We start from the raw sequence: 15,536 nt of genomic DNA, 5'->3' as shown, positions 1-15,536 counted from the left end.
CCAAGGGAAGGTCATGCCTGACTAATCTAATCGCCTTCTATGATGAGATTACTGGTTCTGTGGATGAAGGGAAAGCAGTGGATGTATTGTTTCTTGACTTTAGCAAAGCTTTTGATATGGTCTCCCACAGTATTCTTCCCAGCAAGTTAAGGAAGTATGGGCTGGATGAATGCACTATAAGGTGGGTAGAAAGCTGGCTAGATTGTCGGGCTCAACGGGTAGTAATCAATGGCTCCATGTCTAGTTGGCAGCCGGTGTCAAGTGGAGTGCCCCAGGGGTCGGTCCTGGGGCCGGTTTTGTTCAATATCTTCATAAATGATCTGGAGGATGGTGTAGATTGCACTCTCAGCAAATTTGCGGATGATACTAAACTGGGAGGAGTGGTAGATATGCTGGAGGGCAGGGATAGGATACAGAGGGACCTAGACAAATTGGTGGATTGGGCCAAAAGAAATCTGATGAGGTTCAATAAGGATAAGTGCAGGGTCCTGCACTTAGGACAGAAGAACCCAATGCACAGCTACAGACTAGGGACCGAATGGCTAGGCAGCAGTTCTGCGGAAAAGGACCTAGAGGTGACAGTGGACGAGAAGCTGGATATGAGTCAGCAGTGTGCCCTTGTTGCCAAGAAGGCCAATGGCATTTTGGGATGTATAAGTAGGGGCATAGCGAGCAGATTGAGGGACGTGATCGTCCCCCTCTATTCGACATTGGTGAGGCCTCATCTGGAGTACGGTGTCCAGTTTTGGGCCCCACACTACAAGAAGGATGTGGATAAATTGGAGAGAATCCAGCGAAGGGCAACAAAAATGATTAGGGGTCTGGAACACATGAGTTATGAGGAGAGGCTGAGGGAACTGGGATTGTTTAGTCTGCAGAAGAGAAGAAAGAGGGGGGATTTGATAGCTGCTTTCAACTACCTGAGAGGTAGTTCCAGAGAGGATGGTTCTAGACTATTCTCAGTGGTGGAAGAGGACAGGACAAGGAGTAATGATCTCAAGTTGCAGTGGGGGAGGTTTAGGTTGGGTATTAAGAAAAACTTTTTCACTAGGAGGGTGGTGAAACACTGGAATGCGTTGCCTAGGGAGGTGGTGGAATCTCCTTCCTTAGAAGTTTTTAAGGTCAGGCTTGACAAAGCCCTGGCTGGGATGATTTAATTGGGGATGGGTCCTGCTTTTGAGCAGGGGGTTGGACTAGATGACCTCCTGAGGTTCCTTCCAACCCTGATATTCTATGATTCTATGACCCAGGTACATCTGCTGGCTGTTGTAGGGCAGAGGGTTTCCGGGAAGGTGCCGCGCTGTTGGGTTGAGCACTTTGGGGCCATCGATCACCACCATCCTTGTTTATGCAGTGCCATTGATGTGCGTAGCAAGGCAGAGATATAGAGTCCTTGGCAATCTAGAGGCTGGGGGTGTGTATATGGGGGGACCCCAGAGAACAGGAAGCAAAAGGAGGGGCTCACGATTTAGGGAGAGGAATAGAGGTTTTATAGAAGTATTTTGTTTCACCTATTTCTTACTCCCTTGGGTTTTCCCAAGGGCAGACAGCCCACTGGCAATGCCCTCTGGTTCGGCCCTACTGTGAGCAGCGTACGCACCCTCCCCAATGGACAGGCAGCGTCCTGCCTGCAGCTGAAGATTCCTGAGCCTCTGCAGGCCTCCTCCTGGCATCTCTCGCTCACACGGATAAGTGAACAGATGGAATCACTCAGCCATTCAAGTCTAGGGTGCAGCTTTGAGGAGGGTGGAGAGGGCGTGGCTGGCTGGCAAGGGTGAAATGTGGCTCTGCTTCTTTCCTAGAATAAGGATGGACCAACTGATGGCAATAACGCAGGAGGAGACGGAGCAGCTACACAGAAGGGAAGTGGCCTGTAAGTCCAAGGGAAGGGGGCTGTGGTAGTCATCTGGGGAGTGGAGGGGGGCTGAGAGGTCCATATCCTCTGGGGAGTGGAGGGGGGCTGTGAGGGCCATATCCTCTGGGGAATCGGGTTGGGGCTGTGAGGGCCATATTCTCTGGGGGATGGAGGGGGCTGAGAGGGCTGTATCATTGGGGGGAGGGCTGTGAGGGCCGTATTCTCTGCGGGATCGGGAGAGAGAAGGCAGGGAGGGCCATATCCTCCTGGCTACACATGACTCTTACTGCTATAGCTTGCCTGAAACAGTGGTGTGAGCAGGCGTGTAGCTAGCACTTGGTCCCTGGATGGCAGCTGATCCATTATCCTCCTGCACTGCACCACTAATCCCAAGGGAGACACATCCCTCTGGTCACTGCCATAGCCAGAGCAGTGAGAGATCTGGCAAGGGATCAATCCCCAGCACACACACAGCACTTCGTACTTTCAAACCAGCTATAACTGGCAACCAGCCGGGAGAACAAGGCAGCACTCAGACCTGCCTGCCTGCCACGGGTAAATGCTGTGCCCTGTGGGGGCGGGACATGGGGGTGCTGGCTGGATTCCGCTGAGCCACCTTTGCTGTATGGGGGGGGAAGAAACTGACTTTAAGGTGTGGAAAGCAGCCTAGTGTGTGCGCTCGTCACATAGAGACACACGTCTCACGTATGCTGTTGGCATTTGCTGCTGGGATTAAAATGTGCGTATGCAGGAGCAAGCGCGTGCACTGCTGTGACAGAGACATCTGTGCCGAAGCGCTCTCAGAGTCAGTCTCCTGCGTCAGCCCCTATTTGTGGATATTTCAACCCTCGAAGCAGTGACTTAAACCTGCCTTAGTGGGATGGCAAAGTTTTCACCCATCTCTCTATTTCTCTTCAGCAGTTGCGTGGAGGCCCCAGGCTGCAGTGGGGAGATCAGACTTGCAGCCCAGTGAGACCACTAGTTAGTGACTCTGATCCTGCAAGCAGCCGCTAGGGAGCTGAAACTGGGGTGGTGCCCTGCAGAGGCTGAGAGCATGTTGTCTGTGCAGAGCAGACTCCGCAGGGCACGCTCCTGGCAGGCCTCTCATCGAGCCCTGATAAGTGGTTGCCCATTGGGAGGGTGCAGCTGGCTAGCTTTCCTGTCTGAACAGCTTTACATGGAAACAGGGATGGAATGAAAATTGGTGGGGGGACCCCAATATTAGCAAGTTCTTGTAGCTGAGTGGGGAGCAGAAATGATGCTGGACACAGAGTTAACCTGCTTCTAGCACTAACGGCTCCTCTTTGTGTCTCCCAGCTGCCATGCAACAAATGCTGGCTGAGAGCTACAAGAACAAGCTCATCCACATGACCTCTGAATCTCGCCGGCAAGACCTTGTCAACCAGGCCTGCTCCAGGTATCTTGAGAGAGCAGTGTGACTGGTAGCAATGTTGTTATAGAACCCCTTTCACACCAAAGGGCCCCAGCACAATTCTGATCACACACATAGGGATCTCTGCAGCCATTTCTGGAGTAGAGCATGACAGCTATTTAACAGCAAACAGCACTAAAGATTGAAGAACAAAAGGGCCACCAAGATAGAGCTCTTATGTTTAAACACAAGTAATACGAGTGTTACAAATGCTCTGGATTAGTAAGAACTGAAAGAACAGAGTAAACATGATTTATTTTATTTCTTACATTTCACTTGGTTTGGAGGGTGAAATGAAACCAGTCATTTCATTTTTGAGTCGTCACTTTCACTGCCATGCAGTCGCACACTGCTCTTTGGGGTCCTCCACGCTACCTGGAATCCATGGGGCGCTTTGGGGAGAGGAAAAGAATCAGAATGTTGGTTCTTGTCCCTTGAAAGCAGCCAGAATAGTTTTCTCATTGATCTTCAATCAATTACACTTACAGCACAGTTTTGCTCTGAAAGTGACAGGACAAATGGCCCACTGGGACATCTTTGTACTTGAGATCTGAGACCATTTCCTCTGCAATCACTGAGGCAATGCACTTCATGGGACTATTTATACAAAGTCCTCTCTTGGAGCAGAGGCCACGCTTTACATCCAGGGAATATGATCCCCACACTGTGATGTTTTATGAGCTGTCGGGCATGGACACTGAGTCACTCACAGCAGGTGCACCAGTAAGTTGTGCATCTGTTTTTGTTTCATTTATCGGCCAGGGTTGGTTGGTGGGAAAGAGTTTACACACCTGCCAAGAGCAGGTTAATGTCACAGTGTGAGAGCTCTGGCTGTCCATGCTCAGTAATAAACTCTCATGTTTTAGGAAGTCCCCATTCCTGGATTTCTCTGGGTTCATTTCCATGGCCAGCTTGTCCTCTTATTTGCATTGCAGTCTGAGACCCTGTAATAATCCCCTGGTGATGTATCTCTTGCAGCCTGGCAGAGATGGATCAGAAGTTCCAACAAATCCTGGCTTGGCAACAGCTAGATCAGAGCAAGGCCACTAGTCAGATCCTGCGGGAGGTAGGCTTGTGATCAGGGAAGCTAAGTGCATGTTGTAATGGGGGTGGGGAACAGAGCTGGCATGACAAGCACATTGGCTATTCTAAAGCCTTGTTAAAACTAGTTAGTTGGGTGCAGAAATTTCTGGCGATCTGGATAATTGGCTGCAGTGGCTAAAGGGAAGCTATGTAATTACTTGTTTCAGAGTAGCAGCTGTGTTAGTCTGTATTCGCAAAAAGAAAAGGAGTACTTTTGGCACCTTAGAGACTAACCAATTTATTTGAGCATAAGCTTTCGTGAGCTACAGCTCACTTCATCAGAAAATGTTTGGCCTTAATTTCTTTGTGCCTCAGTTTACCATCTGTAAAATGGGGCAATTGTGTTTTACTTCTTGGGATTGTGAGAAGGCACCCAGATTCTGCAAGGGTGAGCACCAGGGAAGTGTTTGTAAATCAGATCATTTCAGCGTAGTGAGGGTTGCCTGTGTGTTTGCATCCCCATGATTGGGCATCGTTCCTGGGCTAAGCAGAATGTAATGTTTCGTAGAGTGAAATGCAGAAAGCGGCCTTTGAAGCCCTTCAGGTGAAGAAGGATCTCTTGCACCGGCAGATCAGGAACCAGGTGAGTTGGCGCTGGCAGAACAGAAGCAACAAAAGATTCAGCTTGTTCATCTGAGTGGTGAGACCACTGCAAGGAAAGTTGTCGTGCTGCGTATGCAGCGCAGGGTCTGAGGAAAACCAAGCACCCTTCTGTTTCTGTAGGGCTGTGTAACACAAAGTGTCAGATTTGATTTAACAATACTTCTCTCCACCATGGAGGAGTGGCAGTGAGGCCTAATAGATCCAAGGGAAATGCTGGAATCCCCATTACTTGAGTCATCTGAAACTTGACTGGCCAAAGCACGTGAGAATGGGTTATAGAGAGCAATCCTGCACTGGCTTCTAGGGATGAGCCAGAGAGAGCCAGGCCTCTGCCATGTGACAGGCTGCATAGTGAGCGGGGCTGCTGTCTCCATAAGAATCCATTGCATCTCCATCCAGACCATTAGACTTGTACATTGCAGCATGAGCTCATTATTATTTGTTTCTGTTGCCAACCTGCTGTTTGATCTCCATTTTGTTAAAGATGAAGCATGTTACTGGGGGTGGGTAGTGGAGACAGTTCTGGGGAGCACGGCACCGGGATGCCCCTCTGGTTAAATGACAGAAAGGATCTGGCCAGTTTCTCAGCGGAGTGCTCCAGGCTTTCCCCCATCTGACCCTAGGAAAGGAGCTCGTGTAGGAGGTGGGGAGAAGTTGAATGGCTTTGCTTTGTTATAATGAGCTAAACAGGGCCAGTCTTTGCAACTTGTGGGAAGCCCACAGGCTGCTTGCACATATATATGGACCTTGTCAGTGATCAGATCACACAAATGTGCTTTTTGCTTGAACTTGTACCTTCCGTGCAAGGTTCCGTTGCTGGAGTTCACCAGCAACAAGAACCTTGCGGATGGTCAGTTTGCTTATCTTTGGTCTACAGTCCTAGGGTGTCTTGGGGACATGTCTGGCCTTCAGGTCTCACTGCTGGGCACCTCTCTATTAAACGCTTCGCTCCTGGGCCTCCACTTCCCCTGCATTCCATTGGCATGCTGTGCACCTAATGGAGTGTTAGGATGCCTCCGGAGCAGTCAGCTGCATGCCAAGGGTGTTCTTCCTGAATGGTCATGGGACGTATAGCAGCAGATAAAATAATGGTTCAAGTACAAGCCTGGGCTATGGGCTATCTGGGATCTGTTCTTGGCTTTGCTACTTATTTGTTGTGGGATTGTGGACAAGTCACTTTGCCTTTCTGTGCCTCAGTTTCCCCATCAGTAGTATCTGTTATTTGTATTGTAGTAGCACCTAGAAGCCAAGTGTTGTGTGCACTGTACAAACACCTACGGAGCTTACAATCTAAGGAGCTGCATTAACACAGAGTTAATGTGTCCTTACTTTCCAGGCTGGCTGGGAGGCTTGAATGAACCAACTGACTGCAAAGCACTTCCAGGCCATAGGCTAGAAGGTGCTTAGAGACAGGCACATAAAATGCCTTCTGTTGTTGGGGGGCGGAACACAGCTAGTTAGCATCAGGCAAGAGACTAAGCACGAGCAGCTGGCAGCGCAGTCATGCAGGCAGTGCAAGTTAGCTTGTGGGTTGTTTACTTGGCCCTGGAGAATTGACAGAATGAAGGCAGACAACAGGCTTTCCAAACCACAGCCCAGCCCCCTGTCTCCCCGAGGGCAGCTGTGCAGTTTTGCCAGCGCTAAAGCAGCTAAATAAAAGTCATTTCAAATGTCAGTAAAAAACTGTTTCATCTTCTGTTTAGATTAAGTTAATAGAAACAGAGTTATTGCAGCTGACACAGCTGGAGTTAAAGAGGCAAGAACTGGACACAGAGACACTGCAGGTATGTAGGGCTCTGGGGCTGCCCCTCTTCTACCCTCTACCTTCACTCTGGGGGTCTCAAAAGATCTGCTCACTTCCTGTGCTCTTTGCAGTTTCTAGGCAGTTTCATGCTTAGTCAGAAGGGGATGTTCCCCAAATTCCCCCTCTCCTGCTGCTTTCTGCAAACATTGCTGCTGCTCCTGAAGATCTTGAGTAATTTTCAGTTTGAAAACTTGGCACAAGCAGGCTCATTGGGCAGGGAAGGAGCTTCTCCTAGCACACATCTGCCAAGCATCTCATGTTTTCTTGCATTGTTTTGTTTTAATTTTAATTTGTTTAAGTATCTGCCAAAAATGACCCACACCTCCCTCGTCCTCCTTTCTAAGCCATGTCTCCAAGGCCATGACAGCATCCCCTCTGCCCAGCCAGCCTTCTATCTCAAGAGGAGTTTTCGTCCAGCTGTAGAGGGAGCTCAAGTTGGGTTAAAGCAGCTTAGCTTTAGTTTTCTTTCATATGCCTTTGCAGGAATTGTCTTCCTATGTGAATTATCCCATAGGATTTGCCAGTTCAGGTCCCTGGTCCAGTAAGTCTGGTATCTGTAGCCAGTAGCTGATGTGTCAAAGGAATATAGTTTGCTTAGTACACTCAGCAGCCATGTAATACTGTAAGTGGTGGGGTGGTGTTGGGAGTTCCTTCCTGACCCCGGAACTGATCAGTTGGCACCCTGAAGCATGAGATTCAATTGCCACCTAGTCAGCAAGTGTGACTGTAAATGCTTTTAGTCATAAAACACTCCAGTAACTGACCTCTGGTGGCAGGGAACCCTCCATGCTCATTATACCTGGGGAAGCAAGCCAGTCGCAATTCCCTCTCTTCCGGAAGGCTGCCAAATAGCTCAGAGTAGATTGTTAAGAGCTGGGCATGTCTCTGTGCACCCTGATACACAGCCCAAGGATCATGGCGCAGCAAGTTGCAAAGCAGCGGCTACAAGGAGAAAGAGTGGGAAGTCCTGTGGTCAAGTGAATGAGACGGGGCTGGAGTGTAGGCAAACTATGGCAGTACCAGGGATGGTGTTAAAGTGTCAGAGACTGTGTCTTGACCCTAATCTGTCAGCTACTCTTAGCACCGACCGCTTAGAAACTAGAACTGAGCCGCATTCCCCCGGTAACCCATTAGCCAGCGTGGTTATAAACAAGCCCATAGCACAGTAGTCTCATGCATTGTCTTGAACCCTTAATACAGGATCAATGCCCAAAATGGGGTGCAGCAGGAACGCACCTGAAGCCCAACTGTTGCACTAGATGTGCATCAAGTGGAGCAGACTGCAGCTGCCACCTTCTTTAGTACCAAAGTGCTGCCTGCAGAGATGCCAGGTCCCATCATACAGTGACTGGCCTGAGCACCCTTCCAGCTGCTGCGAGCTACAGCCTGTGCAGGCCACAACCAGCCAGGGTAGTTTGAGAGAAACACTGGAGAGCTCTGTGGTTGCACTCCAGCCACACGTGCTCCAAGGGGCTAAACCCCCTGAATCGGTACTGCGTGTGAATGTTCTCCCCTGGTAGCAGCTTGAACTTGGGCCTCCGTGAAGTGGGTGCACTGGGCATACCTAGGGGCTGTGGGGAACCTAAGAGAAGGCCTGAATAACTGGCCAAGGAGAGCTGGCCATGTGGGGAGAGGAGCACCAGGCTGGATTCGCCATGTGAGAACTAAGCGGCTGCTTCTGAGCCGTGCATCAATGGCTAAAGCCTCCAGAAATATTACTTACCCTGTCCTGAGAAAATGGGGAGAGAGTCAAGCCACTTAGAGTGGGACAGCCTGGGGGGGATGGGAGCAGATTGCTCACAGAGGTATGTTTCTAGCAGAGCTTTCCAGGTGGCTTTCTCCAGGGTAGTTGTCTTATGACCTTCAGGGAAGCTGATCTGTTCTGTGCTCCAAACCAGCCCTTTCTTGCTCACAGAATCCTGGATCTGTGTCTCTGTGGAAATGAAAGAAATCAACAATTACAAACAAACGTGAACACAACAGTTCTGTATTGAGGGAAATGTCTTCTCCAAATGAGATCAGCACAAGACAGAGGGGTTGTGTGGCTGGTGTCCCATGCCTAGTACCTCCCTTTGGGACAGAGAGGAAGTCAACGGGTATTTCACAGTCTCCTGCTGCACCACTCAAAGTTAGGAGGCTCTTGTCATTAAATCCTCTGCTGAGACATAACCCCCTCAAGAGTTACGCAAAAGCAGAGATCAGAACCCACTGTTCCTGTCAAAGGAAATTTCCGCCAGCAATGTGTCTGAGCCCTGTCAAGGCTATGCTCGATGAGAGCTTCTCTCTGCTGCCCGGGCCTCTTTTGGGGGGTTGACTCCAAATAACGTTGCTGGCACCTTGGTCCCAGCCATCTAAAATGTCCAGCTCCAGTGTTCTGTTGGTTTCACCATACTCTACGTTCCTCCACACTAACAAAGAGCTATGTGGGATAAACCTCTGCAGCTGCATCCCTCTCGTGGCCAGCGAGAGGCGCTGTGATTTGGAATGTCCAAGGGGTATTCCAGCTGTTCCACTGTCATCACTGTCCTTGATGACAATGGTTTACAATGATGACTGCACCTCCACAGCATCCTTCCCTTCCCCACAGCCACAAGCTCAGGGCAGCATACAACAGAATGAAGATCAAATCCAAGCCCCATGACATACAGCTCCATCGAACCAAACAAGCACCCTGCCATGGGGCCTGATTCTATCTGATACTCATGAGATCTCAAGGAGTCCACCCATCTCCAAGGCCATGGAGATGCTGTTGCCTAGGCCCATCCCCACCCACCTGGGTACCTGCAGGCTTGCAGAGCTCAGCCTCCGTGGCCTTGTTGCAGATAAGGAAGGGGAATACGGATGTTCCTATTCTATAGATCGAGGCAGAGTCTCCAGCTGGAGTGTGCGAGTGGGTTATGGGCAGAGGGCTGCCTCAGTGAGTCTGGTCACTCTGCACAGCGTGTGGCGGGACTGGGGTAATGGACAAGTTCAGGGTGTTACGTTGAGAACAGGGGAACTGCCATTACTGGGTCTAATGCACATGGCAGCGACCCCTGGGCCCCAGCAGAAATCTCCCTGAGAGCAGGATTGGGCGTCTGCTCAACTTTGCTGAGGTTCAGTTGGACACGGCTCAAAAACTTGGGTTGAGTATTTGAGCAAAATAAATGCTCTGCCCATTGGAGGCTGTAGGGTGTGACTGAGGGACAACGCTCTGCAGCTGCACCCCTGCCATAGCCTCCATGTGGTCTGGAGACAGGGCTGCCTCTGCTTCTGTTGCAGGAGATGATCACAGAGCAACGCCAAGCCCTGAGCTACATGCTGCAACAGCTGCTCAAGGAGAAGAAGCAAAGGGAAGAGGAACTGCAACAAATCCTGGTATGTGGTGGGACTTGTTAATGACTCTGCGTAGATCAGGAGCAGTAGGCAGTGCCATGTGGGGGGTGACCATGGGTGCTCTTGGCCATGGGGAGAAAAGGGGACTGAGATGAGGGATGTGATATTCTGTGCTCGTAGGGCCCGTTAGTGTCAATGGGAGCCTTGCCAGTGACTTTGGAGGGCTTTGGATCAGGATCGTAGTGTCCTTGGACCAGTGTGGGTACTGTTTGGCAGAGGTCAGCATGCATCCTCCATCCTTGCCAGAGCAATGGCAACCATTGCAATGGTTGTTTCAAGGGGAGAGGTAGGGAAGGAGGGGAGCAAGATGCAGAGACCCTATGCAGTATGCATGGTCTGCCGATGTGCTTCATCTTCTTGAGCCATAGCCACTGGCAGCCCCTTAGCAGTTTGGTCCCAGCGCATGGGACAAGGGTGCCTGGAGGGTGGGGACAGAGGGAGATGGAGAATCCTGGGGGTGAGCAAGAGGAGGGATGTGGGAATCAAAGCAGAGTCAGCCCCAGGAGGCCGTTAAGGTCTGACTGTGCCCAGCCCTGGCTCTCCATGGCAATGTGAGCTACCATCGGTGTATCTGAGCTTGCTCCATGCTGACGGTGCTGTTGGCTTCCCCTTTGAGTCTGTAATTCAAACTCCCCTAAAGCCCGAATTCTAATTCACCTTCTTTTTCTTGCAGCTCGAGATGGAGGCAAAAAGTGAAACGAAGCAGGAGAACTACTGGCTGATCCAGTATCAGCGCCTGCTGAACCAGAAACCTCTCTCACTGAAACTCCAGGTCACTGGGGGGTATTGCTGGGAGTGCAGTAGTGCTGGGGCCATGGTACTAGGCGCTGCCCCAAATCTAAGCCGGTAACGAGCACTTTCCATTGCCCTGCCCATGTGCTCAGCTGGAGCTAGGGTTGGAGAGCAGTTCCATTAGCAATGTCACCACAGAGGCTGAAACGCTGCCAGATCTGCTCCCCTCTGATCCCCTTGTGCGGTGCATTGCTAGACCTCCCTGCCCTGCGCAGGGTTATGGCTGCTCAGCATCTCCACAGAAATCCCAGTGCAGCTGTCAGGAGGAGATGCTCTTCCCTTTGAGCCTGCAGTGAGCCAGTAGCTCAGCATGGCATTGGAGGGTGCTGGGCTGCCAGAGGTATGGGCCTCACCCTGAATTTTTAGCTCCTGGTGATGATTACACTGATAGCCATTTTAAGAATAGGACTTTTGGTCTTAGCCAAACTCCAACTCAGGCAGCTGCATTCAGCTTCCCCAAATCCCCCTGCAATTGCAGTTGAATGCAGGAGTCTTTTCACTTCCTGCCCATAACTTTTGCCCTGTGTCATGTACTGTTACGTAACTGCTGGAGTGGTGCAGAGGTGGCTGATTTCAGCAATAGCTGAACGATCCCTGTTGGCTTGCATATCAACTGGTGTTTGTAAAGAACTTTGGGAGGGCAGGTACCTGCCAGAATGGGAACTGTCAAACCCTTGGTTTTATTCTTCCAGAAATGGAACATTTGGGTTGTGGCAGGTAAACTAGAAAGGTGCAAACGCTGCTCAGATGCATTGGGTGCTTCCAGGGATGCAGCATCTCTTGGGGAGCAGCCATACCTGTGAGGAAGGCTTCTAACCAGCTACTGCCTAGAGCAGGGGTTCAGCCTAGAGAGCCGGTTTGGGAGCAGTGCCTGTTCCTCTGACATGGCTTTGGAACGGGGTCTGATCCTGACCCGGGGCTGAACCCTGCACACTTCCTGGCTGGGGGATGGCTGGGACTTGCCTTGTCTTTTGCAGGAGGAGGGCTTGGAGAGGCAGCTGATAAACCTGCTAATTGAGCTGTCAGCTGAACAGTACGTACCAATCTTTGCCCATCATCGGCTGTCACTGGAAATGCTCAGCACCATGACCCTCAGCGACCTGGCAAAGGTACGATGGCAAATGCCCCTGCAATGCCACTCCCTGCCTCTGCCCTGCACTCCAGGAGCTGATCCTGCCATGGCCCTGGGTCTGAGCAGCCTGGGGAAGCCCTGTGTACTGCTGTGGGGGCGGGGGAGTGGGGACAGGGGACTGGATGGAGTGCCTCATGCAGCCCCATGAGCCAGATCCAGCTGGGTGCTTTTAAAGAGCCTGTTCCCCGACACAGGGAGCCTTACCAAATGGCAGCTGCTGCTCAGAAGCCACTCCCTGCAACGTCTCCTGGGAAGGAATCTGTACAGCTGGCTTGGTACCTTCATCCTCTCCTGAGTGCTCTCCAGGCCTTTTGCTGTCCCATGCCAAGAAATGCTTTGGTTCTGGCTCCAGGGCCTAGTGGAGACACAGGATGGCATCACCTGCTTCCCAAGGCTTTGCGGCATGAAGCCAATGAGCTTTGCCCAGGCCTTGTATCCTGTTCTCAGCCCTGGCCTCTCAGAGCTAACTGGCTTCTCCTTGTGCTGCAGATTGGAATAACAGAAACTGGCCTGCAGCGTGCGATCCTCAGGCGAGCCCAGGAGATCCTGGCTGTGGCTAAAACAATCCCAGGTACCACCAACTTATTCCTCTGCCTCATTGCTGGATGTCGGTGTTCTATAAGAGTCCTGGTCCCCTTCAGCCCAGAGCAGCCTCCTAGCCCTCTGGGCTGAAGGTCTGCAGCTCTGTGCAGGCACTGGACAGCCCAAGAGGGGAGGGGGAGATGTGCAGGGCTGAGTGGGAGCCAGAGAAGAGGCAGGCCAGGGAGGAGCTGCAGAGCCGGTTGTTTAGAGAAGGGAGTGCTGCAACCTCCCACCAGTCAGATGGCAGGGCTCTGTGCTGTGCTGCTTGGCGTGGGGGCTGGTGTTAAGAGGAGGCTAGTGCTGACACTCATGCTTTCTCCTGCTGACTGCAGAGCTGCTGACGAGCACTGAGACCAAGGGCCCTGCAGCCCCAGAGCCGAGCACCCCCCCTGAAGAAATCCTCCCTTCTGCGCCCCAGCTGGAGCTGGACGAGAGGAAGTCTGAGTGCGTGGTCTGCATGGAGCAGGAGGTGAGATCCTGGAGCCGGGGAAGGGACTGTTGACTGGAATGCCACAGCTGGGCAGCAGTGTACAGCAGGGAGCTCCCAAAGGCTGACCTACTGGCTGGGATCAGCCTCCTAGCCTGGGGCAGGGCCCTCTCATCTCTCCCTTTATGGAGTCTGTCACGACACCCACCTCCCGCCTCAACAGCTGGCTGATGTAGGGAGCTACTTCTGATCCTCGGCACTTGCCAGGAGCCCAGTGTGTCCTCATCACGTCTGTGAGCACAGCCCTGGGCTGCCAAGCAGAATGCCGAGAAGAGCAGTGAGTGGAGATGCTGGCCCTGCTCGCCTTGGCTTCCATCCAAGCGGTGCTCACAAGCAGGAGACGGGGAGTAGGATCAGTCGCCTGGTGGGTGGGGGAGAGATTTGAGTTTTCACCTGGGTTTATCCCTGAAAATGGGGCAGAGCAAGATTCAGGGTCAGGCAGGGGTTGCTAACAGCTCTGATCCCCGCAGACTGGCTCTGTCCAACCCCAGCTCTCCAGAGTGGCGATGCCTGAGCTCTCTGCTTTGGAAGCCCTGCTTTGCTCAGTGTATTCAGGAACATAGGAGAGTGAAAGCTGGGCCCGACACTGGATCTACTTCAATAGGAACGTGCAGTGCTTAGAGGAAGGGACCAAAGATCAGGACACCTGGATTCTAGTCCCAGCTCTGCCACGGACTCAATGGGTGAGCTTGGGCAATTCACAGCCCCGCTCTGTGCCTCAGTTTCCCCTCTGTAAAAGGGGAATGATACTGCTCTTCTACCTGGAGGGTGCTGCGAGGCCTAGCAGGTGACTGTGTGTGCCAGTCTTTCTGCTGTGCGGTGGACTGGGCGGGAGCAGTATAACCTCATCTCTGCTCTGCCTCCTTCCTGCAGGCCCAGATGATCTTCCTGAACTGTGGCCACGTGTGCTGCTGCCGGACGTGCTGCGAGGCCCTGCGCACCTGCCCCCTCTGCCGCACAGACATCGTGCAGCGCATCCGCATCTTTCGCAGCAGCTAGCCCAGGAGCAGCTGCTGAGCGCTTGGGGCTGCAGGCTCACTGCCCAAGGCTCCTCAGAGGTCTGGGTCGGTGTCAAATCTGCTCATCCCCATGCCACAGTGTATCAACCGCCCCTCCCACTGTGATGTGTACACTTTGCACTGGCTCAGAGCCTGGGAGGCTGCTTTGGGGGGGACTGGAATGTGCAGTCCCCTCATGTCCTGGGCGCGTAACTCTGGGGTTGAATGTTCTCGTACGATCCTGTAGGCATGTCTAGCAACACCCCTCTTCCCCCCACAGTAACCCCTGCAATCGCCCCCTGTGCTATGCAGATGGAAACGGACTCTGCTGAGGGACTCATGGGTTGTCTCAAGTCCCCCTGAGTGTCGGTGGATTTCTGCCTCCCTTGCCTTTGCATGGCCCTCTCTGTCTGTGTGCTCCCAAGTCGCCTGGGGGGGCTGAAGCCCATCCCCCGCCTGTCTAATATATTTATTTGCCTTCATCAACGTGATCTCACTACACTGTTTCCTCTGAGCCAGAGGAGACTGGCTCAGTCAGTAGCTTCCTTTTGTGCTCTGAGTAGCTCCCTTTCAGCATGGACCTGGGCACCTGGGAGACCAGAGCTACTCCATGGGGTGCTGTTGCTGGGAAAGGACAAGCATTTGGCAGCAAGCGTGTGATTCTCTGGGAACCCTGCCAGGCCCTCACACCCAGACTGCTCCAAGCCCTCACCGGCCTGCACCATGCACCAGAGAGATCTGACCCTTAGCAGCTGACCATGCTGGGAGAACCATGATTACTCCCCCCCACACACACACACTCTTTAACCCAGCTCCCGTTGCAGGGGGAGTGCCCATGGGTCTGCTGGCAAGGAGCTCTTTGTCAGGTTGGATCTGCTAGCTAGACATAGAGGGGGCTGGTTCTGGATGTCAGTGGCTGCTCCAGTCTTGGCATCTTGGACTGCAGGCTGATAGCGCAAGTCACGCGTGGTCCGGGAAGGCCCACTCCTGTCACCGGGTTTGGGGAGGGACAAACCAAGTGGCATCCATCAGTGATGTGACCGGAGAACTCGCAGCTGACCCTGCAGGATGGGGCTCACAGGCAGTCTGCTGGGGCCATTTGTCCAGCCCTGCGGGGTCTTGGCTGACAATAGCTGTGCGTCTCTTGAGCTAAGGCTCTGATTTCCTCAGGGCACTACTGCTGCCCCAAGCCAGCGGCGCAGGAGAGCAGGGCACTCTTGCCAAAGCTATGGGCTGGAGCTAGCCATGCGGGGGGGGAGAGTGATGTTCTTCATGTAGCTGTTGGCTGCTTTGCATTGGGCGCAGGGCATTTGGTTAATTGCTTCTCCATTTTAATTAATAAGTAACTGTTTCAGTAAGTCCCCACTCTCTAGACCTTGACCTACAAGCTTAA

General features: G+C 52.4%; 1 protein-coding gene across 6 annotated transcripts in view; it reads left to right on the top strand.

Moving 5' to 3' along the window:
- LRSAM1 (leucine rich repeat and sterile alpha motif containing 1) overlaps positions 1-14,629 on the top strand; it is a 61,795-nt gene extending 47,166 nt beyond the window's left edge. For 5 of the 6 annotated variants that reach the window (XM_084650016.1, XM_084650015.1, XM_084650013.1 and 2 more), the window contains exons 15-25: positions 1,803-1,873; positions 3,173-3,272; positions 4,266-4,353; positions 4,879-4,953; positions 6,677-6,757; positions 10,039-10,134; positions 10,826-10,924; positions 11,922-12,053; positions 12,566-12,647; positions 12,991-13,127; positions 14,019-14,629. In XM_084650016.1, coding sequence (XP_084506142.1) covers positions 1,803-1,873; positions 3,173-3,272; positions 4,266-4,353; positions 4,879-4,953; positions 6,677-6,757; positions 10,039-10,134; positions 10,826-10,924; positions 11,922-12,053; positions 12,566-12,647; positions 12,991-13,127; positions 14,019-14,144 — 1,087 coding nt within the window. In that variant the 3' untranslated portion in view covers positions 14,145-14,629. The remainder of the gene's footprint in view (positions 1-1,802; positions 1,874-3,172; positions 3,273-4,265; positions 4,354-4,878; positions 4,954-6,676; positions 6,758-10,038; positions 10,135-10,825; positions 10,925-11,921; positions 12,054-12,565; positions 12,648-12,990; positions 13,128-14,018) is intronic. The other variant, XM_084650018.1, reaches the window with a different exon arrangement.
- Positions 14,630-15,536: the final 907 nt, after the last annotated feature.

This window comes from Lepidochelys olivacea, assembly GCF_965140295.1.
Source record: "Lepidochelys olivacea isolate rLepOli2 genome assembly, chromosome: 16".
In the NCBI taxonomy this organism is placed as follows: Eukaryota; Metazoa; Chordata; order Testudines; family Cheloniidae; genus Lepidochelys; species Lepidochelys olivacea.
Note: the sequence above shows the minus strand (reverse complement) of the source record. Positions and strands in the feature narration are given on the sequence as shown.